At 42.4% G+C, this 26,607-nt stretch overlaps 1 protein-coding gene across 2 annotated transcripts in view; it reads right to left on the bottom strand.

Annotated features, from left to right (window-relative positions):
• UTP18 (UTP18 small subunit processome component) overlaps positions 1 to 26,607 on the bottom strand; it is a 43,806-nt gene that overhangs the window by 419 nt on the left and 16,780 nt on the right. The window contains exons 8-13 of one of the 2 annotated variants that reach the window (XM_047705925.1): positions 22,301 to 22,401; positions 21,765 to 21,855; positions 18,458 to 18,581; positions 8,514 to 8,688; positions 2,824 to 2,966; positions 538 to 583 (exon numbers count right to left, since the gene is read on the bottom strand). In XM_047705925.1, the coding sequence (XP_047561881.1) occupies positions 559 to 583; positions 2,824 to 2,966; positions 8,514 to 8,688; positions 18,458 to 18,581; positions 21,765 to 21,855; positions 22,301 to 22,401 (659 nt within the window). In that variant the 3' untranslated portion in view covers positions 538 to 558. The remainder of the gene's footprint in view (positions 1 to 537; positions 584 to 2,823; positions 2,967 to 8,513; positions 8,689 to 18,457; positions 18,582 to 21,764; positions 21,856 to 22,300; positions 22,402 to 26,607) is intronic. The other variant, XM_047705924.1, reaches the window with a different exon arrangement.

Raw genomic sequence — 26,607 nt, 5'->3', positions numbered from 1 at the left:
CAACCTCAGAACTACCACATCTCCGAGTCAAAGATCAAGCCACGGAAAGGGAAGCATGTCCCACTGTTTTAAATACTGGGCAGCAATACTAATGACCAGCCATTAACTAGCTCTGTGACAAGCTACCATTAACTAGCCACGGGGCAGGCTACTTTTAATCTCTCAAGAAACATACAAAATAAGGGGTTTTGAGCTCATGGAAGCTATAATTATATCTGAAGATATCTCTCTTGTGATTATGTCTATCCTTTGTGGATTAAATGTTCAGTAATAACAATTCTGATGACCATTACTGAACACCATACTAGAGATCAGACCTCAGAAAAACAGATCCAGACTGTTGTGATTTGGAATAAAAATGCCCAAGGAAGGTTCAGGTCCAACTGGGCTCTTCCTGATCTACTTCCACCCTACTCCCCTACCCGAAGATACAGCAACCCAGCGGCAAAGAAACAAAGACCAGACAATGTGGTCCCTCTGCCAAATGACAGCAAGAGGTGTGAACCCTAAAACCTGAAGAATCCATAAAAAAGGATTTTCTTACTTCAAATATTCTCTTCAGAATTCTGAGTAATGGTGCAACCTGAAAAAGTAAAAGACAAATTATCTAAATAACTCTGAAATGATTACCCAGAGTACTGTCAATGAAAATGACGTTAGGAAGATTTTGGGGGGGAAAAAAATGTAATCATAATCATTCTCACGGGGCAGCTAGGTTAAGACTTCTCAACCTGACATCCTGAAGGATCCTAAAGCTAATTCCTCAGATTTCAGTAAAAGCATTAAGCTTACCGCAAAGCATCAAATGGACTGTATGAAATACCTGCTCAGTCATACCCAGCAGACGTGTCAGTCCAAGCCACTTGCTAGAAATAGTCTCACCAGACAGCAATGCTCTCGAGAAAACTCTAATGGCCTCTGGTGCTTAAACTTAGAGGAAAGAAGATTCAATTATAATAAAACCAAAGCTTTGGGAGAGAATTTCTAGGCATAGTAGGAACCTGCATTCTTTTTATAAAACCTGAACTGAAAGAATCACTCCAAAAATGATTGGGACTGAGAATGATGGGATATATCAATTTCCCAGTGTATCCCATTTTCCTTTCAAAGTAGAGCTTGAGACCATATTACTGTTTGCTATATCCTCTCTTCACAATTATCTCCTCAAAACCAATTTATAATCCTCCTTCTCTTCACACCAGATTTCAGTATTTTGAAAGCAGGCCTTTCTCTGATACAAACATAAACACAGGGTCCTACGCAGCATTCACCACCAACACAAGGGAGCAAGGACAAGTGCTCTGAGTGAAGTCACAGGCTCCCAGCTCGTCAGCTCCCCGGGAAGAGCCGCCTCGTCACCTGTATCTTCTAGCAACCGTGCAACTAGGGTTTGTTTGTTCCTGCTTTATAGCCAAGCATGCTGAGTGCAGAAAAGAACCTGGGCAGAGCATAACTTTTAGACATCTCTGTGGCTGACACCCTTATTTACAGCCTACAGCTGGCAGGGAAGCAGGGAAAGCAGCACCTCTTTCCGAAAACAAACAAACAAAAAATCACTTAAATCTAGTGGAGTAAATAGTGAATTGTCAAATCAGCAAAGGTTAATCTAAACAGAAATCACCAACAAAGTGGCAATATTTTTGAAGTGGCTACTCTTCCTCAAACTGACATTCTCAAAACACAGCTTACCACTTCCAAATAAATTTTTTTTAAAGATTTTAATCATTTATTTGACAGACAGAGATCACAAGTAGACAGAGAGGCAAGCAGAGAGAGAGAGAGAAGTGGAAGCAGGCTCCCTGCTGAGCAGAAAGCCCAATGCAGGGCTCGATCCCAGGACTCTGGGATCATGACCAGAGCCGAAAGCAGAGGTTTTAACCCACTGAGCCACCCAGGTGCCCCCTCAAATAAATAAATTTTTTAAAAAATTAATAAATCTCTAGGTGAACTTTTCTGCTAGTCACATTTTATGGTAAAAAAATGCATTTCAGGGGCACCTGGGTGGCTCAGTGGGTTAAGCCTCTCCCTTCGGCTCAGGTCATGATCTCAGGGTCCTGGGAACGAGTCCCGCATCGGGCTCTCTGCTCAGCGGGGAGCCTGCTTCATCCTTTTTCTCTCTCTCTGCCTACTTGTGATCTCTCTCTGTCCAATAAATAAATAAAATCTTTAAAAAAAAAGAAAAAAAAAAAAGAAAGAAAAGAAAAGAAAAACATTTCAGGGGCGCCTGGGTGGCTCAGTCAGTTAAGCACCTGCCTTTGGCTCAGGCCATGATCCCAGGGTCCTGGGATCAAGTCCTGAATCGGGGTCCCTTCTCCCTCTCCCATTCCCCCTGCTTGTGTTCCCTCTCTGTCTCTTTGTCTGCCAAATAAATAAATAAAATCTTTTAATAAATAAATAAGCACAATTTGCTAGATAATGAAGACAGTCCACTTAAACACGCTACAACTGGGACGCCTGGGTGGCTCAGTGGGTTAAGCCACTGCCTTCGGCTCGGGTCATGATCCTGGGGTCCTGGGATCGAGTCCCGCATCGGGCTCCTTGCTCAGTGGGGAGCCTGCTTCCTCCTCTCTCTCTGCCTGCCTCTCTGCCTGCTTGTGTGTACTCTCTCTCTCTCTGACAAATAAATAAAATCTTTAAAAAAAAAAAAACGCTACAATTAATAATTTATCTGATTATTAATTAAATAATTAAGGTAGCTGATCAGTAAGCTATAGAATTAATACACTACATGTGAACGCAGAACTGGGAATGTAACAGCAGTATCTCTTCATATTTTCAGGAGGTGACAGGTATTTCTGATGACTAAACATAAATAATACGCACCTATAGAGCAGGGCCTTGCCCTTTTCATTCCCCAAGGCAAAATACCCACTTCTGGGAGAAAAATCCATGGTATGAACAAGAGAAACAGTCTTCTTTTTAATGACTGGGAAGTTTGAAAATACTGTACAGGAGGGAAGGTGAACCTGTAGGAAAAAACACAAAGCTTTAAAAATCACAACTGTGAGTCAAGCAGAGAGAGTCAAATTATCATATGGTTTCACTTATTTGTGGAGCATAACAAATAGCATGGAGGACAAGGGGAGATGGAGAGGAGAAGGGAGTTGAGGGAAATTGGAAGGGGAGGTGAACCATGAGAGACTATGGACTCTGAAAAACGATCTGAGAATTTTGAAGGGGTGGGGGGTGGGAGGTTGGGGGCACCAGGTGGTGGGTATTGTAGAGGGCACGGATTGCATGGAGCACTGGGTGTGGTGCAAAAATAATGAATACTGTTATGCTGAAAAAAATAAAAAAATTTAAAAAAAAAATCACAACTGTGAACTCATCTTATTTAAATTTTAGGCTTCATCTATATTTCTGCTGGAACAAAAAGTTCATTTTAATTGCAGTACACACGATGTACAATTATCTCAAAGAACCAAAGTGTCCTGAAATTAAAATTGGCTTTTCCATGTGCTATTGACTGAGAGGGAAAGGAGGGAAGAGCAGAAAGTATCTCCTTGATCCTTCTAATCTAGCGTCTAGCATGGTGTTCTACGAGACTCCGGTGGTTTGCTGAGTGAATTAAAAAAAAGAACACACTCAAGTAAAAAGTCAACAGCGGTACCCATTAATGTTTTAACTTAACAACCACAGTGAACAATACTAAAATTTGGTCACAGGACACAGATACTTTAATTATAAAGAGTCTGATTTTACATAACTGAGGCCCAGGAAAGGCCTACCCTACTATTCCAATAGCATATGATTTCCTTTCTACAATTTCCCTTTCCAACCTCTGTTATGTATTCTTTGCCTTTTCCAATCCCCTCTGAAGGACAAACTCATGAGAAAACCTGGTTCATCGAGTGCAACTGTGTTCTGATTTAAACAGAGCCAAAAGCTGACTTCTGGGCCAGGCCTAGACAAGAGGAGGCACAGTTTCTTTCTCCAAGAGAGTCTACTTCTGGGGAAAAGAAGCCCGAGCCCCAGCCCATGGCTGACACAAGCCTTCATCCGATTTGTGGATAAACCAAATCCCGGCACAACAACAGTCACCTGAAGGAGAGTGGAAGGTCAACAACTCTAGCTTTCAAATACCCTCCACGTCTTCTAAAAAACACAGCCCCTGGGGCGCCTGGGTGACTCAGTGGGTCAAGCCTCTGCCTTGGGCTCAGGTCATGATCCTAGGGTCCTAGGATCGAGCCCCACATCAGGCTCTCTGCTCAGCAGGAAGCCTGCTTCCTCCTCACTCTCTGCCTGCCTCTCTGCCTACTTGTGATCTCTGTTTGTCAAATAAATAAATAAAATCTTTAAAACAAAACAAAACAAGACAAACAAAAAAAAACACAGCCCCTTCGTGTTCCAGCACGCACGGACAGCTATCACCCAGCTGTTCACCCTGGTGGTCTGTCACCCGCCACACTTTAAGATGAGGCTTTAAGACATCCAACCAAGGTGATTTTCACAGACCAACCCTGGGTAAAACCCAGTGATATACACACCTAGTAAACAGGTTTTGATTACTCATTAGGCCCTCTTCCTTCTGGAAGAGACCTACTGAGCCTTTCATCAAGAAAGTACAGCGTACAGTGAATCTCCAAGCCATCTCAATTATTCTCGACTTTCCCAGAAAGCAGGTTCTTCCTGCGCGGCATGGCATCAAGGCAGAGGCATCAGTACTAACAAGAACTGTCTAGACCCATTAAAGCCACGGAGTTGGCAGTACCTAGACTTGATCTTCACTTTTTTTTTTTTTTTAAAGATTTTACTTATTTATTTGACAGAGATCACAAGTAGGCAGAGAGGCAGGCAGAGAGAGAGAAGAGGGGGAAGCAGGCTCCCTGCTGAGCAGAGAGCCCGATGTGGGACTCGATCCCAGGACCCTGAGATCATGACCTGAGCAGAGGCAGAGGCTTAACCCACTGAGCCACCCAGGCACCCTTGATCTTCACTTTTAAACTTCTTAAAAACCACTCTCTATAAAGGTTCCTTGAAAAATTCATTAAGAAAAAAGAAGAAGTACTTAATAAAGCAGAGTAGTTATTTTAGGAAAGAAGCCACAATATAAATATTGCAGAATTTATTTACACTTAGTTTGGCAATGTGGAAATTATATGAATTTGGTAAGTGGTTGGCTTCTCAACTGTGTTTTGCTTAGGCTAGCGGAAATTTGCATTCTCCAACCATGGGCCAACTTTGAACAGGTGATCCGAGGCCTCATGGGAACAGACAATCAGGAAATCACCATTTCCTACAAGTGCCAACAAGAGGACTGTCCTATGTCCAACTTTTGCTTCCTCCCTATATGTCACCTGGTACTTGTACACTATGCCCCAGATATTTGCTCCTTAACTTTGCTGGCGTGACTTTGAAGTCTTGGAAGCCGCTTTTCTGACTCTTCCAAAACAAAACAAACCAGAACCACCTTTCCACTTGAACGACTTCCTAAAGATAATTATATTAAACCACGCCCTTTATTTTCTAAACTAAATTAGAAAAAACAGTCTCCTAATTTGGATTCATGTAACCTCATAGTTGGGTCAACTGCTTATTACAACTAGGGAGCTCAATGTGAGGGAAAAATTGGGGCAAGAAACACATTTCAATTTTTTAAAGCCCATTTTTACCAGAAGGTCACGGTGTTATTTTTGTAGCCAAATGAACAGAAGAGAGTATCAGAAATACTGTGGTAAATATACACACTTAATAAAGTATGTGATATAAATGGTGTCTCCTCACAACTTACACAACCGTACACAGCAGGCCAGTGTGCTCCTTCTCATGGAGAAACCCCACCTCATCAACAACTTATTTTTACATTTTACCTCCTCTAGATTTGAATATCAAGAGCAAAAACATGATTACAATGGTCTCCCAAGAGACCCAGCTGTATCTATTTCTGAAGCTCCCCAGTGGAGTCTCCCCCTGAATCAGCACTTCTTCCCTCAGACAAACTCCCACCCACCTGCTGAGAGGAAATTCTCTTTATGGCCTTTGTATTAAAAGCTATTATTGAATTGTTAATTAAACAAAAACCCACGGGCTCTTCGATGGCTCATCGATTAAAAGGCCAACTCCTAATTTCAGGTCAGGTCATGATACCAGGGTTGTGGGATCGAGTCTCTCCCTCCCTCTGCCCGTACCCCCCAACCCCTGCCCTGTGCTTATGGGCGTGCTCTAAAATAAATAAATCTTTAAAAGAAAGGGAAAAAAACCATAAAAACCTAACTTCTTTATCTCAGAAAGTTCCCTTTCCCTCCAACACCGTATCTGTCATTACATTTAAGGGCCCAGGTATCAAAATTCAACAAGTAAAAAGCTCACTCACCCTTATTTAATGGGTAAGAAGTTCCACAACTTCCTACTACATCAAAGACTGTAGATGCAGTAACAATTTAACTTCTGTGTCTCTTACTGGTGCAACGGCTCGGATTTACATTCACTGCTTTGTGCTGGGATAACAGAGCTGTTTGGATCATTCTGAGAGACTGCATTTAATGACACTAAGGCTGTTTCACTGAGGCATTCTGAGCCTGCCATGCCTGGTCTCTTTCCATTAGATATTATGGTTGACTACCATTTAAAAAATGGGATTTGGCTGTTACTAATGAATTCCTTGTGTGACTTTGCCACAGTAAAAAAACCATAAATGCTGCCGTGATCACTGAAGCAAACGAGGCAGAACTAACTACTACGTGTCTTGCAAAATGCATTATGTCAACAGGAGGTGGATCCCATGGTTTTCTAAAACAATTTACTACCATTAAAATGATAAAAGGTTAATGTGTGCTAGTCCACTACTCCCATTAGAGGAATGGGGATTTTAAAACTGACTTGAATTAGAACCTTCTCATTCATCAAAGGACTCATTCAGCACAAAGGCAATGAAACACAGTACTGTACTTCCCACTCTTTCCAACAGAATCCTTCTTCCCTCCAAGAAAAGCTTATGGAGAATGCCAACGGACACCACGGACAACAGCGAAGCTGCTCGGTGTGCTACAGGTAGGACCTCACCTCCTCCTTTGTGCCATCTGCCATCTGAAGTTCTGTACACCTTCTGGGAGCACAGGAATTCAGCTAGAAAACCACAGATGTCCCAGGAAGAATGGAGAACCTAGAAGCACATGCCCTTTACTGGCTGTTGACCCTGGGTGAGTTAATCCTCGGAGGACTGTTACTTGGTGCACAATTTTTTTGAAGACCTCTTTGTGAATCTTTGTGAACTATACACTATCACACGAAGCTAATAAAGTATGCAAGACCCTCTGGCAAGTGAACGAGATAAAGGTTAGAGTGTCTGTAGGGTGCTTACAGTCTGGCGGCATACGCGTAATACCGCCACAGGCAGTACCACCATTCAGAGCTCTGGGCCATGCGGGTACCTGGTGTCTGCGGCAAAGAACGGTTCAATAACGAAGAAACTGGTTCTGCCTACAGCAAAGGAAGCTTCAGAGATGCAGGGACGTGTCAGCTGGGCTCTGAGGTTGGGCAGAAAGGAGTTCAGACAGACCTGAGGCTGCTATCCTCAGAAAGGCCTAGCTGCAAGGGTGGCCCTTCGATCACGTTTGGCAACTTAACTGGGAAACAGTTCTCTGCACTGATGTGACACTTTCCCTAATGGATAAGGATGGCTCACCAGGCCTGAAGGATTTGTACAATGTGGTTTCCGCTGAACACCTGCCTTTACTTCAAGGAGCCCAGAATTTTGGTGCATGTGAGGCGGAGGGTAGCTCCATGATCAACCGCCAATAAAGACCTTGAGCACAGCCCCTAATGAGGGCCTGCCTGACAGAACACACTCCACCCACGTGGTCACAACTTTCTGGAGGAATGAGACATGGCCTTTGTGACTCCACTAGGAGGGGTCCCTTGGAAGCCGGTGCCTGGTCTCCTCCAGACTTTGCCCCCTGTACCTTCCCTTGGCTGATTCTACTGCACATGCTTTCCCTGGAGTAACTCTCAGCCACGAACGAGACCATACACTGAATCCTGTTGAGCCCTAGGAAATCAACAAACCTGGGGGAGGTCCTGGGGACCACTGGCAGGGAGGCAAACGCACAAGTACGAGCTAGCCGTTTAAAGTGTAATCTGCTTACACAGTCAGCTTTCAAGCTCAATTTATGTTCAAAATCTAAGAACTGCCTCCCCTCCTCCATTATGACAGCAGGCCTTAAAAAAGGCAGGGATTAGGAAAGGAAACTGTAGAAAAATAAAGTGCTTGCCGTAAACAAATTCCTTAAGGCAAATTTGGGGGCTACTGTGCATCACCACTTCTACAACCACACCCCCAAAAGCCCCAATACTTGTCATTTCTACATCAAAAGAAGCTACTCTTTTTAAAATAATCCAACACTCTTCTTTCCTACTATCTTCCCATGTTTTCAACTTAGTTCTAAGATTTTTGGGGAGGAAGGAAGCTACTACATATCCTTCAGTACATTTCAATTTTTTTTTAAATTATAGGATTATAATTATAATTAAGGATTATAAATGATTTTATTTTTTTAAAGATAAAGGTAGATTACCAATCTGACTGCTTCTTTCATTTCTTCTGAAGCAATTGCCAAGATTTCTGTAGTAGGATTGAAGCTCAGAGAAGTAACACCTGTAACCAAGTTCATTATGGCTTTTATCGGCTTTGGATTTGTTTCTTGGAGACAAGAATCCTGATTGTATATGTTTACCACTCCACAATTAGAACTGCGGAAAGAAAAGGGAATAGAACAAATTTTAAAAAAAGAACAAAATGGCTTTCGCAACCTAAATGAATAGACTGAACCCCACACACTGATATCTGTAGAAATCAAAGCATGTTGTGTTACAAAGGGACCAGGGCTGTACGCTTTATCCTAAGGCAAAAAGCCAGATACATTCTACCAGTTCTACCGCAATCTTGCTAAACTCTTGTTAACTCCAATGGCTTTTCAACTGTGAGCTAGAGAATCCAAGAAAGCCTAGATTCTCCATTATTTATTCCTTCAATAAATATTTACTGAATGTCAACTTTATGCCAGGCACTAGATGCAAAGGTGAACAAGACTGAGACCACGCCTGCCACTCCCATGGTGTTTATGGCCAACCAAACATTTGAAAATGAGAATGAGAGCTGTCCTTTCCCTATTTGAGTTCCTCTTCTCTCTTTTTATTCTATCATATTTGTGAGAACTGCCAAAACGGTGGCGCGCAGCATCTGTAACAGGTATCTTAGTTCCGCTCTCCTGGGAATATCCACAGTCAAGAATTACAGGAGCGACCACGCACTCTGTTTACTGAAATGTTTACAGCAACGAATTACATCCAGTGCTCATAAAAAGTAAATCCTGATGACCTGCCCATTAACAGAATCATTCACAGAGAGGAACTTTCAGTAAATGTTCAGACGACCTCCTGTTATGGGCACCATTTATAAGGAACAGGGACCAGGTACTTGTAACTCAAATACTTAGATCAAACTTCATTAGCAAATGCAACACAAACCTGAAAGATGCAAGAGCTAAAGCCTCAAAGTGACAAGGGTGACACACGGACCTTCCACTAAATGTGCTCTCACTCCCACTCAAACATCCTCATTTATTCTCTCGGTACATACTGCCTGCTTACAATGAGCCAGACACACTGCATTAACGAGACCAACTCAGGTCACACACAGCGTTCTACACCTGAATGACAGCCAACCACACAAACGAGATGTGAGTGCTTCGGAGTCCTCCAACTACTTACAGAGACATTTTCTCATTTGATTCTCAGAACCCTTTAAGAAGAGGTAACCATAAGCACTCGGGAGACAAAACAAATATCCTTGGTTTATTTAATTTTGTTATGGACTGAGTATCTGTGCCCCACTAAAATTCCTATGATGAAATTTAAGCACCACCCTCTTATTAGGAGGTGGGGCCTCCGGGAGGAGGCCTCTCCTCTGGGAGGAGATTAAGGTCATGACGGTGGAGCCCTTATAAAAGTGACCCCAGAGACTCTCTCCCTCTTTCCACGTGAGGAAACAAGAAGTCAATGGTCTGTAACCTGGGAGAGGGTCTCCACAGAACCCAGTTGTGCTGGTACCCTGACCTCAGTCTCCAGAAGGAAGAGAAATAAATTTCTGTTGTTTATAAGCTACCTAGTCTATGGGTATTCATTACAGCAACCTGAAAGGACAAAGACAAATTTCCTCTTTTCCTTATTTGTATTTTTGACTTGGATCAAAATATCTACTGGTTGTATTTATACCAAATCTCTTTTCTTGCTAAACACTGATTTATGGCTAAATCCATCTTAACTAAGGACAAAAAGTTATAATCCATATGGCTCTCTTCTAAACGTCAATTTTTTTTAAAAGATTTATTTCTTTGAGAGAGAGTGAGAGAGAGAGCACAAGCAGGGTGATGGGCAGAGGGAGAAGCAGGCTTCCCGCTGAGCAGGGAGCCCAACATGGGGCTCAATCCCAGACCCTGGGATCATGACCTGAGCCAAAGGCAGACACTTAACCGACTGAGCCATCCAGATGCCCCCTTATATCGAATCTTACCATCATGAATGTGAGAGGCTCCTTAAATGCCTACCCATTCTTATTTGACTGTTGATTAAATTTATGGAAGAAAAATGGCACAAGTTGATCACTTTGCTATATGGAAACTTATTCTATTAGTGGTATTTCTGCTAACAAAATATAATTGATTCTTGGGCACCTGGGTGCCAGTTAGTCGAGCATCCAACTCTTGGTTTGGGCTCAGGTCATGATCTCAGGGCTGTGAGATCCAGTCCCACATTGGGCTCAGTGCTCATGGCGGAGTCGGCTTGAGTTTCTCTCTCCCCTTCCCTCTCCCTCTGCCCTCCCTACCACCTGCTCACTCTCTCTAAAATAAATTTTAAAATCTTTATTAAAAAATGGATATAATTGATTCTAATATGTCATTGAGAGTAATCAGTATTTATTGAATGTATTAATAGTTACTTATTAATTAATATATATTATATTATATAATATATAATATAATATATATATATATTACATTAATATAATCAGTATTTATTGAATGAGACCTGTATATCCAACACTATGTAATACAGGAATACAAAATATCAGAAAGAATTTATCCCAGAAAAAAATATACCTGCATGAAATAGCCAGAAAGACAAGAGAACAGAACACAGCACACTAAGGTCTGTCTGGGACCTATAACATCAAAGAGAGGGAAATTAGTATGAGTGAAGCTGGACCAGATTAAAGTTTGTGGACAACACAGGACTCCAGATGGGGAAGGCAGACATTAAGTCAAAAAACAAACCAGGGACAGCGCCTGGGTGGCTCAGTTGGTTAAGCAACTGCCTTCGGCTCAGGTCATGATCCCCGGGGTCCTGGGATTGAGCCCCACATCGGGCTAAACCTGCTCTGCTGGGAGCCTGCTTCTCCTTCCCCCTTTGCCTGCACTCACCCTGCTTGTGCTCTGTCAAATAAATAAATAATCCTAAAAAACAAACAAACAAACAGAACACCTAGGTGGCTCAGTCAGTTAAGTGTCTGCCTTGGGCTCAGTTCATGATCCCAGGACATAACCTAAAGAAGCAGACATGACTACTACCCTTCCACCCACAACCACAGCTGACTGGGCTAGAAGCAAGTTCCTGAGTCACAGGCAGTCAATCCATTAGCAGATCAGCAACCACAGAGTGTTCCCGGCACAAAAATGTTCACAAAGAGGAATGATGGCACTTAAGCCGGATCAGGGTTTGTCTTATGGATTAGGACTGGGAACCACAGCGGTGGTGGGTGTGAAAGCTAAAAAGGCATAAAGGAAGAGCACACAGGGGCCACAAAGAAATTAATATTATGAGCAAGAAGAAACTATAAAGTAGAATAGTAGTCATCAACGAGTGACAATTCTGCCCCTGGGAGGACATTTTAATTGTCACTACTAGGGGGTCACCATAGCCACAGACAGCCTACAGAACTTAAAGCAAACAGGCCGAACACAGAACTCAAATCCTCTCCTCTGCTGAATACTCTGAGACTGAACTCTACTGACTTTCTTCTTATCCTCAGTCACCTCTTTCTCCATGGACTCTTGTCCCCAAGGTTTTATTTCCCATCTACCTCTACGTCTAGTATCTCATTCATATCTCACTTACTCCTATGGACCACCTAGCTCCAATCACATCTAAATTAGCACCTTTAGGGGCGCTGGGTGGCTCAGTCCTTAAGCATCTGCCTTCGGCTCAGGTCATGATCCCAGGGTCCTGGGATCGAGCCCCGCATTGGACTCTCTGCTCGGCGGGAAGCCTGCTTCTCCCTCTCCCACTCCCCTTTGCTTGTGTTCCCTCTCTGTGTCTCTCTTTCAAATAAATAAATAAAATCTTTTTATAAATAGATAGATAAATAAATAAGTGCCTTTACTCTGAGACACACCGCACTTCTAACTGCTTGTGGACACGAATGCACGTCTTCCCACACTTTCTCCTCTTCTCCCCTCATGCAAGGACAAGCCCACCCTTCCAGCTGCTCAAGCCGAGAGCCTGAGAATGTCACTGCTTCTCTCCCATCCCAATTCTCCAAGCAGCTTTGATCTACATCACAAACATCATTGCCTCTCTCGTATTCCCATTCCCACTGTCCTTAGCGATGGCCCCATTGCAATGACCTCAAAGCTCCCTGCACCTGTTGCCCCCCCAAAAGCTGTCATGGGAATTATCTACTTCAAACCCTAAAATCTAGATATGATCATGACTCTCCTCTACTTAAAAACCCTTGATGTTTTCTCTTTCCACTCAATGTAATGTCCACACTCTTCGACACAGTGAGAAGACCTCTAGAAGTTGTCCCCCTCCTGCTTCCCTTTGTCACCTAAGCCCTCAGGAGTCATCCCATCTGCACTCCATTCAGAAACCAAATCTGAATCCTCTCCCCTCCATACCTTTCCTTTCCACTACCTGCAACACCTTTCTCTAAATCCTATCTGGCCCTCCAAAAGCTTAGCTCGAGTGCCAATACCTATAAAAATACTCTTCCAGGTGACCATTACAACAGCCTTCACCCAATCCTTACACTTTTAGAGACACTGTATCTCAACAGCAGACCTCCTGATGACTTATCTGGAAAGAGCCACATGGATCCATCTGTCCTCACCATGGGACCATGAACTATGAGAATCCAATGGCACGCTGTCATTCTTCTATCTCACAATCCCTAGCTAAATGGTCACTGTTTTTATAAATGAGAAAACCAAGGCAGAAACACATCACCGAATAAAACGGGTTTTTCAGACACTGTAAAACATGTATGTCCTGAAGATTCTCTAGATGAACTAAAATGAAAATAATTTTATATGTTCAAGGAGAGAGTTAAAATTAAAGGACTATTAACTCCAGGCCCTAAATACTAATGAATTTCTTATTTTCCCACAGCCCTGAATTATCCAGTATTTTCTGAATATAAAAATCAAAAACTTTGGGGGGGTGCAGTGTGGAAAGAACACAGAATTGGGAACCAGACAACCTGAGTTCCAGACCCAGCTCTGCCAATAATCAGTTTAATGAGTAACAACCAATAAAGAAAACTCAAATTACCCAATTCTTAGACCTCAGCTTCCCTATCAATAAAGTGACTGGACTGAACTAGCTCGATTCAACACACCTTCCTGTGATGACAGAAATGCGCTGCACCTGCACTGTTGACATGGGCGCCACCAGACACACGTGTGCCTACCGAACACTTCAAATGGGGCACGTGTCACTAAGGAACACATTTTTATTTTGATTAATTTAAATTTAACTAGCCACATGTGGCCAGTGGCGACTGTGATGGACGTGCAGGATTAGATCAAGATGCCATCCAGAGGGGCGCCTAGGTAGCTCAATGGGTTAAGATGCCATCCAGATACATACAAGGGAGGGAACAGAAACAGGACAATAAAAACACTGAAAATATCCTACAGCACAAAGATGAAAGAGACACTGGGTTATTAGCTTTAAGTTCCAGAAGACTAGCTCCCATATTTTCCAAAGCCAGAGAGGTGACTGAAATCAAAAAAATCCTGAAGCAAAGTCTTAAGCTAAGGGCTTAAAACCCAGATGTAAGTAGGAGAAACAGCAATCCAAGGTACATTTAGAGATTTAAAGAGATAAAAGATAAAACTATGGAAAAGCTGAAACACAGAATGCTTGAAGTAGATCTTCCAAAGGGATTACATACATGGAACAAAAGGATTCATACTCAAGACAAACTGGACTATAAATTCTCTTTGCTTCTTGTAAGATTTTTTAATTTATAAAACTCCTAGTACACTGTACCTTCACATATTTAAAAACACAAACGCAGGGAGATGTACCTTCAAAACAGATGTAAAGGGGTTAAGAGCTCCGGCTCTGCCGCCAGACTATTTGGGCTATAACAGCTGGCTCTGCCTTACTCTCTGTGCGATCTTAACCAAGTTACCTAATCACACACCTATGAGGTGGAGAGACTAGTACCTATATTGTGAAGCAGGAAATGAGAGTTACTTTATATGTAAAAAATATATATATGCACCCACACACATATATAATCAATATACGCCCATATATGCACATATATAGTTACATAAGAAAAACAAAAGTCCTTAGCACATGGTAAACACTGGGAAAAACTTTGTTGCTAAATCTCTTTACTATAATTATGATTCAAAGTCGGAAACTACTTTGATGGGAACCACAATAAAAAGGTAATTTTATTTTTTTCATTTTTTTTTAAGAATTTAATTTATTTGAGAGCAAAAGAGACAGCGTGCACAAAGCAAGGGAGGGGCAGGGGAAGAGGGAGAAGCAGACTCTGCAGAAGCAGAGCAGGGAGCCTAATGAGGGGATTGATCCCAGGACCCTGGGATCATGACCTTAACCGAGTGAGCCACCCAAGTGCCCCAAAAAGACAATTTTAATTTGTGTATTTATGATTAAGCTGATGAAGACTACAGTCAACAAATCTCTCATCACTGATAAAACTTTGAATTGAAAATACAAAAATAGGTATTTCTATGGCATTGACCTAAAATTCTCACAATGCAAAGCCCCAAAGTGGTTTGTAGCTTGCACCCCTAGTAAAGGCAGGAGACTAATCTCGTGATCTGGGCCATGGCTGCAGCGGGAGACATTCCCAATTCCCCGACAGTAAGCAGAGAGACTGGAACAATAAAATAAAACAAAAGAGATTCTCCAAGTTACCTTACATGGTCATCTGCTGTCTGAGGTCCTACCGGCCCCTGCCCACAAAGCGCCGTCACACCAACAGAGAACATGCCATGTCTCAACTCTTTTCCACTCTTCAATACACAGTGCTTTGTAACTAGTGGACAGTCACGTGTCTCTTTCTTTTTGAACTGACTGACTTCCAGACCAGCTAAGAAGTCACAAAACAAGACACCCTAAAGCACTGACACAAGATGCAGCAAAGGTACACTCTAACTACAGACTGCACCCCACGGAGTGAGAGGACCGCCCCTGAAACCGAGAGACCGCAGGGTTCCAGATCACTCTGTCAGTGACTCCAGTGGTCTCTTCCAGGACAATCCTGACATCAGTGGCTGTCTACAGAATGAAGGGTAGTCCAGAGATTTCCCAAGTACGTTCTAACTCTGATGTTGCAGGAATTAATATGAAAGCTTTCTAAAAGTATATAGTAATCCTTATATTAACAAATGGCATAAAAACAGTAACGTAGGGCGCCTGGGTGGCTCAATTGGTTAAGCATCTGGCTTCAGCTCATGTGATGGTCCCAGGGTCCTGGGATCGAGTCCCGCATCAGGCTCCCTGCTCAGCACCAAGTTTGCTTCTCCCTTTGCCCCACCCCTGCTCATGCACTTGCTCGCTCTCTCAAATTAATGAGTATCTTTTTAAAAAAACAGTAACATAAATGAATAGAGCTCTCTATTTTCAACAGTTTCCCTACTCCCCTATCAGAGCAAAACTACAAACAAAGCATCTACCTTATGTCAGGACACTGAATCAAAAGAATTAAGAGATACAAAACGTGAGTTTTTAAATCAAAGACATCAACTCCTAAAAGCAGAGGCCAAGACAGAGGGGTTTCACAGCAGTACTAGGAGGAGAGCAGAGAGGGCAGCAGAGGGCAGAGAGAGGAGGAGCAGGGCAGAGATGGAAGAATGAGGAAGAAGGGGAGAGAACACAAGCCAGCCCAGTGGAGTTCAGCTTCTCCTGCCTCTAGCTTCTGTACTACCAGTAACTCTTCCCCACCTCCCGAATAACCTCAGAAATTCCTCTAACAAGCTTAAGGCCTTTCTCTACAGGTATAACAATAACAAACTAATAATTTAACCAAGCATATCAGAACCAGAATTCCATTACACTGAGCACAATTAAAATCAAATGAGTTTAAACTAGTATTAGATTCTTTCCTTTTTGGGTCCTTCGAAGGGCCCAATGACTAAAATAATAAAAGTAATTCAAAAAAGAGAGGCAAAGGATCAGAAAAAGACTAACTTCACAAATTTAAGTGAAGGTCATTTTGGGGCAATTTTGCTTAAAATTAGTTTCAAACCAGTCTTCATCTTAAAGGAGTTTTAGTTCCAGGGGGGAAAAAAACACAAAACAAAACAAAAAACAAAAAAATAAAGGAGCCTTAGTGCCAGAAGTTCTGCCAACCATGGGCCGCTGCCATAGTGCACACACTCTGGGCAAACACTGGGCTCCCCCCTCTTCCCCAAGATATCCCTCCCTACAGGTCTGAGGCAGGTACGCTGACTAGGAACACAGGACATGAAGGGGCCCTTGTCAAGGCCTTGGTTGTTTTTTGTTTTATTTTTTTAATTTTATTAATTTTATTTATTTTTATTTTTTATAAACATATATTTTTATCCCCAGGGGTACAGGTCTGTGAATCACCAGGTTTACATACTTCACAGCACTCACCATAGCACATACCCTCCCCAATGTCCATAACCCAACCCCCCTCTCCCAAACCCCCTCCCCCCAGCAACCCTCTGTTTTGTGAGATTAAGAGTCACTTATGGTTTGTCTCCCTCCCAATCCCATCTTGTTTCATTTATTCTTCTCCTACCCCCTTAACCCCCCATGTTGCATCTCCACTTCCTCATATCAGGGAGATCATATGATAGTTGTCTTCCTCCGATTGACTTATTTCGCTAAGCATGACACCCTCTAGTTCCATCCACGTCATCGCAAATGGCAAGATTTCACTTCTTTTGATGGCTGCATAGTATTCCATTGTGTATATATACCACATCTTCTTTATCCATTCGTCTGTTGATGGACATCTAGGTTCTTTCCATAGTTTGGCTATTGTAGACATTGCTGCTATAAACATTCGGGTGCACATGCCCCTTCAGATCACTACGTTTGTATCTTTAAGGTAAATACCCAGTAGTGCAATTGCTGGGTCATAGGGTAGTTCTATTTTCAACATTCTGAGGAACCTCCAAAGGCCTTGGTTTTGACCTGATCTCTAAGCTCCACAGCCTGGTCCTACTTTCCCTTCCCACATGCCCCAAAGGTAGGAAGTGACCAATTTTCAAATGGTGGTGGGGATGTTTATGAGGATTTGCCCCAATTTTAACCTTGAAGGAGGGAGTGAAGAAAGAGTGGGGACTATGCTGTGCTTCCAGATGGCATCTCTCAACCGGGAAGATTTGACTGAAGTTGTGTCTAGTCTAAGAAAGTCATAAAAATCCACTGTTGGAAGTTCTAAAGTTACAGGGACTGGTAAGTGATTTGGTCAGTAAGATAATTCAGAAATCCAGGTAAATCTCAGAGCCATCTTTCCCCCAGTGTAATAGCCATTTCCTTCCAGTGGTAACACAGTAACATGTTCTAGATAATATTTTCAAAGTTTCCACAATACTAACGAACAGTATTTCTAAGGAACCTATGTTTGAGTTATACCACTAGCCAAACAAAGAAAAACTGCTTAAGTACTTTTAAAACTTAAACCTAAGGTTTAAGTTATTCTGTTTCCTTGTCAATGGCAAGAAGCCAAAATATCAGTAAGAAAACTTGATGTGATCAAATGAATATTCCAAATATAAGGGAAAAATATAATGACATAAGGCAGTCCTGTATTTCCTTGTCAAAAGTGCTCATAAGCCACCATTAACATTATTAAACATTGCATTAAGATGATAAAATGCAAAACACCTGGGTGTACTATTACTGAAGAGTTTATACACAAAACTACTTAGGCACTATTTAGTATATTTCTTTTTTTTTTTTTATTTTACTTACGTATGTCTTTTAGAAAGAGAGAGAGTACGACCGAGGAGAAGAGCACAGGGAGAGGAAGAATGTTAAGCAAACTCCATGCCTAGCACGGAGCCTAATGTGCGGCTCGATCTCACGACCCTGAGATCATGACCTAAGCCAAAAATCAAGAGTCGGATGCTTAACTAAGGCACCCAGATGCCCCTGGTATATCTGATTCTTTAGCATTTTCTCACTAGCACATGATTAAGGTCACAGAAACCTCTTTACTTACCCACAAGCCACATACTGTCCATTCCTAGATGTGGCAATGCTTAATCCATATAAACTGCCTTCATCAACAAATCTGTTAAGGCATTTTCTAGAGTTCACATCCCAAACATAAACTTCCCCATCGCCTGCATGAAAGAGCCAAGAAAGGGTTTGGTTAATTTTGTTTTAAACTCGAAAGCCAAGTGAACTTACCATTCTTAGCCCCTCTTTAATACTAGAAGGGACTACAAACAAAAAGTCACTATAAATGTCCTAGGTCTAGAAAACTGGTCTAAAAATATTTCTGGTAAACATTCCCATATATAGAAAACTAATCAGTAACACTAATCAGTAGTTAATAAAAGTATCTTTTAGTTTAGAGTGAAAATCACAAACTCTTGGCTTGAGTTGAACTTCCAGAAAAAACTTTCACATTTCACTCAGATGAATTATGGGGAGAAAATCTGAAAAAACAAAAAAAAAAAACAAAATACCCACCATAGTAAGTTCCAACCTCCATCAACAGGCACTAGAGCACCTCCACGTGAGGCCAGATACTGACACCAAATTGATGATGATAGTCATGATGAAGGGAGAATGAAGGGATCCAGACCACAAGGGAATTATGATTTAAGATACATACAACTTACCTACTATCAAGTCATTTAAACAATAATAAATGCCAACTGTGAGGGGCCCCTGGGTGGCACAGTCGGTTGAGTCTCCAACTCTTGATTTCAGCTCAGGTCATGATCTCAGGGTTGTGGGATGGAGCCCGGCTCTGGAGTCTGCTTGGGATTTTCTCTCTCCCTCTCCCTCTGCCCTCCCCTCGCCCCCCGCTCAAGTGCACGCACTCTCTAAACTAAATAAATAAATCTTTAAAAAAGTAATAAATGTCAGCTGTGACCAATTGGCACAAACAGTTTAGAGAAGGGAAAATGTGTGTAAGACTGAGGAGTATGTTAAATATGAAGGGAACACAAATACTTTCATGACCGTAAAGACCATCGGGGAGCCTGGCTGGCTCAGTCAGAAAAGCATGCGACTCTTAATCTCGGGGGTCATGAGTTCAAGCCCCACACTGGGTAAAGAGATTACTAAAAAAAAATAAACTTACAAAAGAAAAGAAAGAGAGGACTATTGCCAAAATCTGCCCTCATTCTTTTTTCCCTCCCCTATGGGCCCATGATACTGATGATCACTCTCTTCCTCACACGCCCATTTAAAGATTTCTTAATGACCCTACACTCACCACAAAGGTGTTCCTCACGCACCCATTTCATCTCTGCCTTTTCTGTGGATATTGCACTCTGGTTCTCTTTACAAAGATTTTTATTTACTTATTTATTTATTGGGGGGGGGTTGTCAAAAGGAGAGGAACAAGCAGATTCCAAGCGGAGTGTGAGGTGGTGCAGGACTTGACCCCAGGACCCTGAGATCATGACCTGAGCCGAAACCAATAGTCGGTCACCCAATGAACTGAGCCACCCAGGCACCCCTAAAGTTCGCTTTTCTGTATTTTTATCCTCCCAGTGAGAATTCAATTAAGCTCACTATTTCAACTATTTCCTTGACAAAGATGATTTCCCAGGCTGACATTAGGGTGTGAAGTTGTAGTAAAATACATTTGAAAAAACTGAACAGGGTCAAGTATGAAAATCTTTGCATTCATCTGTACAGTAATGTTACAATAAAGGAGGGCATTGTAGTTTTAATATCAGCCCAGCTGGCAACAGACTAAAATGGGAAGAAAAGGGATCAACCGCAGGAAGGTCATCTAGATGTTACCAAAGCCAGACTTTGGGTTACTCTTCCCTCTGCTTTTAGGACCTTTGTTATGGAAAATAAGACCTCCACAGTAACGACCAAATCTGTAAATATTTTACATTTGCATCCAGTTCATACAGAAATTTTAGTATCTCTGACCCTCCATCTCCTCTTTCCCACTCTGACCCTCCCAGGATCCGAGAGCCAGTTCATTAGGAACACAGGACTCTGACTCTGAACCAGTTAAGTGTCCAACTCTTGGTGTCAGCTCAGGTCATGATCTCAGGGTCCTGGGATCAAGCCCCATGGCTGGCTCCCTACTCAGGAGGGAAGTTCCTCTCTCTGTCTCTCCCCCCCTCGGTCCCTCCCCCCACTCGTGCACTCTCTAAAATAAATAAATAAATCTTTTTTAAAAACCACATACACAACTTTTTAATCCAGTTATAAAATAAGTCATGGAGACAACGTACAACATGGCGACCACAGTTACTAATACAGTAGTGCACATCTGAAAGTTGCTAAGAGAGTAGATCTTAAAAGTTCTCATCACAAGAAAAAAAATCCTAACTATGTGTAGTGACAGATGATAACCAGACTTATCGTGGTGGTCATTTTTAATATACACCAATGCTGAATCATTACGCTGTACACCTAATATGTTGTATGTCAGTTACACCTTTAAAAAAAAAAAAAGAAAGAAAAAAAACTAACGCTATATATTTTCAAGTGCTGCTAGCTGAGGTATAGCAAAAATTCTGCCAAAGAGCCCCACAGAGACTGGACAATAGTAGTCACAGGCAGAACCACTTTGATGCCTCCCACTACCAAGCATCATGAGCTACACTGAGATTATGATGGCCCCAAGATCCTATAGGAAAGGGACTAACAGCCCAAGAAGGCACAGGACAATCAGAAAGGCAGGAGAGCAGAAAAGTGCCAGATTAGAGACTGTCGGGGTGAAAGCTATTCTACTGCACCACAGGAATGTCAGAGGGTGAAACCAGAATTGTTTTCAGTCAATAATGAAGAACATTCCGAACACTATCCAAGTGAAAAGGTACTGCTAAAAGAAAAAGGTGACTTTCAAAAGGAAAGACTGAGCATGAATCATCTTTTAAATAATCATTTTCTTCCCGTCTTTTCCCCATACATGGTAACATGGTTAAATGGTTAGCTCTTCACTATTACTAGTTAGTAAATAAGAAGGCAAAAGGCAATGACAAAAATCTAAAAATAAAAATTATTTTCTAACACAAAGAAATCTAAACTCAAACACTGTTTTGGGTTAAATCTGAAATGTAAACACATCCAAAGCTTTTAAAAAGCTTTAGGTGAGGGATGCCTGGGTGGCTCGGTTGGTTAAACTGCTGCCTTCGGCTCAGGTCATGATTGGGATCGAGCCCCACATCCGGCTCCTTGCTCAGCGGGGAGCCCGCTTCTTTCTCTGCCTCTGCCTCCACTCTGCCTGCTTGTGCTCGCTCTCTCTCTCTCCCGCTGTGACAAATAAATAAATAAAATCTTAAAAAAAAAAAAAACTTTAGGTGATCATATCATTAACCCACCTGAAGAGGCGTATAGTTTCTTGCTATCTGAAGAGAACGTGGATGCTGCAACCCTTCCGTTAATTTTCATGCTACCGATCAGTTCTTTGGTCTGAAAGAATAACAAATATTACCTATCCAATTGTTAGCCGGTGCACGGAAGAATCACACTGGGAATAAAAACAATCTAGTTCTGGTTTGTAGCACCTACTAAACTTTGTCCCTGAACTCACAAGTTCTCCCCAAGTCCCACTGTGCCCCTCTACTCAGATGCAGATTTCATTCAAGACTATCCCTACACTGGAGCACCTGGGTGGCTCAGTGGGTTAAGCCTCTGCCTTCGGCTCGGGTCATGGTCTCAGGGTCCTAAGATCGAGCCCCACATCGGGCTCTCTGCTCAGCGGGGAGCCTGCTTCCTCCTCTCTCTCTCTGCCTGCCTCTCTGCCTACTTGTGATCTCTGTCAAATAAATAAATAAAAATCTTTAAGAAAAAAAAAGACTATCCCTACACTAATGTCTTATGCTGAACGAACAAGCAGCCACTATTAATGGTTGACCTTCATTGACAGCAAATGAAGATATCCAGCAACACCATTTATCAGCAAGAAGGACCCATCTGGAGATACTTCGAAGCTCCTCACTATCTTCTCTTTCAAACCTGAGAGAAGAGACAAATTAATAAAGATTAATATGATTTTCAGTAATGTTATCTTTCACTGGCAATTGAGAATTTCTTTTAAAATATCTAACTGCCTCTTGGGGCGCCTGGGTGGCTCAGTGGGTTAAAGCCTCTGCCTTCAGCTCAGGTCATGATCCCAGGGTCGTGGGATCGAGCCCCACATCAGGCTCTCCGCTCGGCAGGAAGCCTGCTTCCTCCTCTCTCTCTGCCTGCCTCTCTGCCTACTTGTGATCTGTCAAATAAATAAATAAAATATTTAAAAATAAATAAATAAATAAATAAATAAAATATCTAACTACCTCAAACTAAACCAAAAGTAGGCTCAGACTCTGAATAAGTCTGACCCTATGGATCACTGAGTATGACCCAAGTATAAGGTCATTACCAAGTACTTCCTTTACCTGTCTTGGTTAACAGTGACCATTTGAACTGCGGCCAAAGATTCAGCTCTCTGAACAGTAAACATACCAACTAATTTTCCAAATGTGAACAGCAACATCTGTAATTAACTAAAAGGATAAATTATACTTCTTTGTCACAAAGTTCATTACCAGGAGGGAAATGCACGGCCATCAGAAGCAGCTAAAACACAGTAACATGTAGAGACTAGTTGCTGGTCACCAACTAAACACCCCATGACGGAGTCTAGTCTTAACTTCGTGGATCCAAAAAGGAAAAAAAGAAAAAAGAGGGGCGCCTGGGTGGCTCAGTGGGTTAAGCCGCTGCCTTCGGCTCAGGTCATGATCCCAGGTCCTGGGTTCGAGCCCCGCATCGGGCTTTCTGCTCAGCAGGGAGCTTGCTTCCTCCTCTCTCTCTGCCTGCCTCTCTGCCTACTTGTGATTTCTCTCTGTCAAATAAATAAATAAAATCTTTAAAAAAAAAAAAAAAAAAGAAAAAGAAAAAAGAACCCACAAAGTGTCAGTATATTCAAGAGCTGATTAGTTTCCCAAAATGTGACTCATGCAGCCTAATCACACAAGCTAAGAATATAAACCAGTCAATGTACTTATTTCCCAAAGGACACGTTCCTTTTCTATCCCTAAAAGGCTCATACTGGGGGCACGTGGGTGGCTCAGTGGGTTAAGCCGCTGCCTTCAGCTCGGGTCATGATCTCGGGGTCCCGGGATCGAGTCCCGCATCGGGCTCTCTGCTCAGCAAGAAGCCTGCTTCCCTCTCTTTCTCTCTCTGCCTGCCTCTCCGCCTACTTGTGATCTCTCTCTGTCAAATAAATAAATAAATAAATCTTAAAAAAAAAAAAAAAAAAAAAAAAAAAAAAGGCTCATACTGACCATGCAGGAGACTCCTTCCATCAGGACTGCTTAGTGAGCAAACTTACTCATTACGAAACTGCCTGACAGAAGGCGTGCTGACGGAATGAACAGACACCCCTGGCCCCTGTAGGGAAGGGAAGCAGCGGCCAGGGAAACGTTTCCCTTCCTCACTCTTGTGTATGTGTTGGGTTTTTGCACCACACGAATGGACCGCTTGGTCCAAAAAAATTATTTTAAAAAATATTTAAGTTGCTAAGTTAAAACATTCATCAGAATAAATAAACTGAGAAAACTCTAGTGAGAAATCCTTGTTCCCCTAGAGGAAAATGCTGGCTAAGGCTGCCACAGACCGCCTCCATCCTATGAACAGTTTTCATCCAGATGGTTCACAATCCTACAAAGCGGGCCTCCCACTCCAGTGCTGCCCACAAAGACTATACCCTAGGTCTCTTGAGGGAACTCAATCCAGACACATATTTCCAGCTAATGGGGTTCACTCTGAACCTACTCCTCTCTAGGGTAATTTTCATCCCCCTTTCTGGGCAAGCCTGTCGCTCTGACTACAATATACAGAAACAGCTCCAAGCATCAGGAAAATCCCATCACATGATGAAGCAGGGAAGGGAGGCTAGATCTCGCCGTGTGGGGCTGCAGCCAGAAACCACACCCCACCCCCAACCTAACCCTACTGACACAGAACTGGACAGGAGGAATGCAAGAGAGAACTCAGAGGCCTACAGCTGGGGATCCCCACAGCCATGAAGGGCTACAGACTGTGCACGGATTGTCAGAGCAGCAGGGAAGAGTTCCCTCACTCTGTGCACACAGACCCAGTGTGGCAACAACAGAGGCAACAGCCAGAGGGCTCGTTACATCAAGCCTGCTCTCCGGCACAGGTGGCTCGAAGACCTCCTGCTTGTAGGCTAAGTAATCCTGTTGTTCTGAGGGAATTCAGGAAGGAGAGTGTCTTCCACAAAGAAATACTAGACTTGCAGCAAATAAAGACAGGCAGTTGATATAGAAATTAAATGAAAAAAGCACCACATTTTCATCCAAAACTTACATTATACCGGTAATATGTATACAGCATTTTGCTTTTAACCTCACAAAAAATAATAAACACTAATATCAATATTGTAATTGCTTTTTACAAACACTGAACCTTCCAAAATAGGAACCAGACAAAACGTATGACCTTGAGAAAGAAGATACAATGCTTTGAAGATGTCAGATATAAATCTTTTTATAGAACTGTGAATGACATTTTTAGGTCAACTAAAGAGCAAGTGGTAAGAAAAAAAATGGCTGGGGCGCCTGGGTAGCTCAGTGGATTAAGCCTCTGCCTTCAGCTCAGGTCATGATCTCAGGGTCCCGGGATCGAGCCCCGCATCAGGCTCTCTGCTCAGCAGGGAGCCTGCTTCCCCGCACCCCCGCCTGCCTCTCTGCCTACTTGTGATCTCTCTCTGTCAAATAAATAAATAAAATCTTTAAAAAAAAAGAGAGAGAGAGAAAAGAAAGAAAAAAAAAAAAAGGAAAAGAATGGCCAATCTTATTACAACAATGCCAGGTTCCCCAAGACAGCAAGAGGATTTGCTGTGCTGGGATAGACCCTATGCTGCTTTTACTGTGGGAGCAGCCCCCACCAAGTGCCACGAACACTCAATTACCTCTTTTGAACAAACTAGAGGGAAGGAGAGTCGAGGGGTGGGGGGATGGATGAACAAGGTGATGGGGATGAAGGAGGGCCCTTGTGATGAGCACCAGGTGATGCATAGAATTGTTGAATCATTATACTGTACACCTGAAACTAACAAAACACTGTATGCTAACTGGAATCAAAATAAGAACTAGAAAACTAAAAAAATTAAAAATGATCTCTTTTAATATTTAAGACCCTCGACTTTATAGAAAGAGAAAGCTGAAGCTCGGATATTATCAAACCATAACACCTATAAGCAAAATGGTGGCCTGACCAACTAATTTTATTCCCAAATGGTTAAATTCCTTATGTGTTTACCTAGAACAAGGTGTCTCTCTTACGACTTGTCCTTCTAAATGATGCAGCAGAAATTGCTTCTGGAGTCTCAATTAGTAATCTGGGGTTCCAAACCTTTTCGTGTGTCAGTCTGTGGTTGTTCAAAAACTTTTATAACCAGGGGCGCCTGAGTGGCTCAGTGGGTGAAAGCCTCTGCCTTCGGCTCAGGTCATGATCCCAGGGTCCTGGGATCAAGCCCCGCGTCGGGCTCTCTGCTCAGCGGGGAGCCTGCTTCCTCCTCTCTCTCTCTCTGCCTGCCTCTCTGCCGACTTGTGATCTCTGTCAAATAAAGAAATCTTAAAAAAAAAAAAAAACTTTAATAACCAAAGGAAATGCTAAACTTCAATACTATGTTGGTGAAAACAAGAGATGTAATGTTTTTCCCTTATGACTTCATTGGCCTCTAAATTCTATCAGAGAATATTGAAAATCCGTGGACCCCATTATGAACCCCATCGGGTTAATGGGACAAACCATCAATTCAGAATTCTTCAGAATGCATCAATTCTGCACTCCTCATTTTTCAAACTTACATTTAAGACAAAGAGTTTACAAATGTATAAGTTTGCATATTCTAACCAATGTCCTTAATTAATTTTGAGTTATAGTGTTTCATAGGAGACTGAAAATAGCGTTCAACAACCAAGCCAACAAAAAAAAAATACATTTACTTTAGCATTATCATCATTACTGCCAAGCTATGCTCGTTGAGGAAAGAGCATAGAGGGAAAGATAAATGCCACATCTTAGAAGCTGGCAATCAGATGCACACTCCGGCGTACCTGCAGATCCACCGTCAACATCACTGACTCTATCTTCACCAACCCCGGGGATTTGCTTTTCCCAAGAGGATGTAAGGCAAGGACGGACAAAAGCCCA

This window comes from Lutra lutra, chromosome 16 (genome assembly GCF_902655055.1).
Source record: "Lutra lutra chromosome 16, mLutLut1.2, whole genome shotgun sequence".
NCBI lineage: Eukaryota > Metazoa > Chordata > Mammalia > Carnivora > Mustelidae > Lutra > Lutra lutra.
The sequence above is the reverse complement of the archived record's forward strand: the minus strand, read 5'-3'. Positions and strand labels throughout refer to the sequence as shown.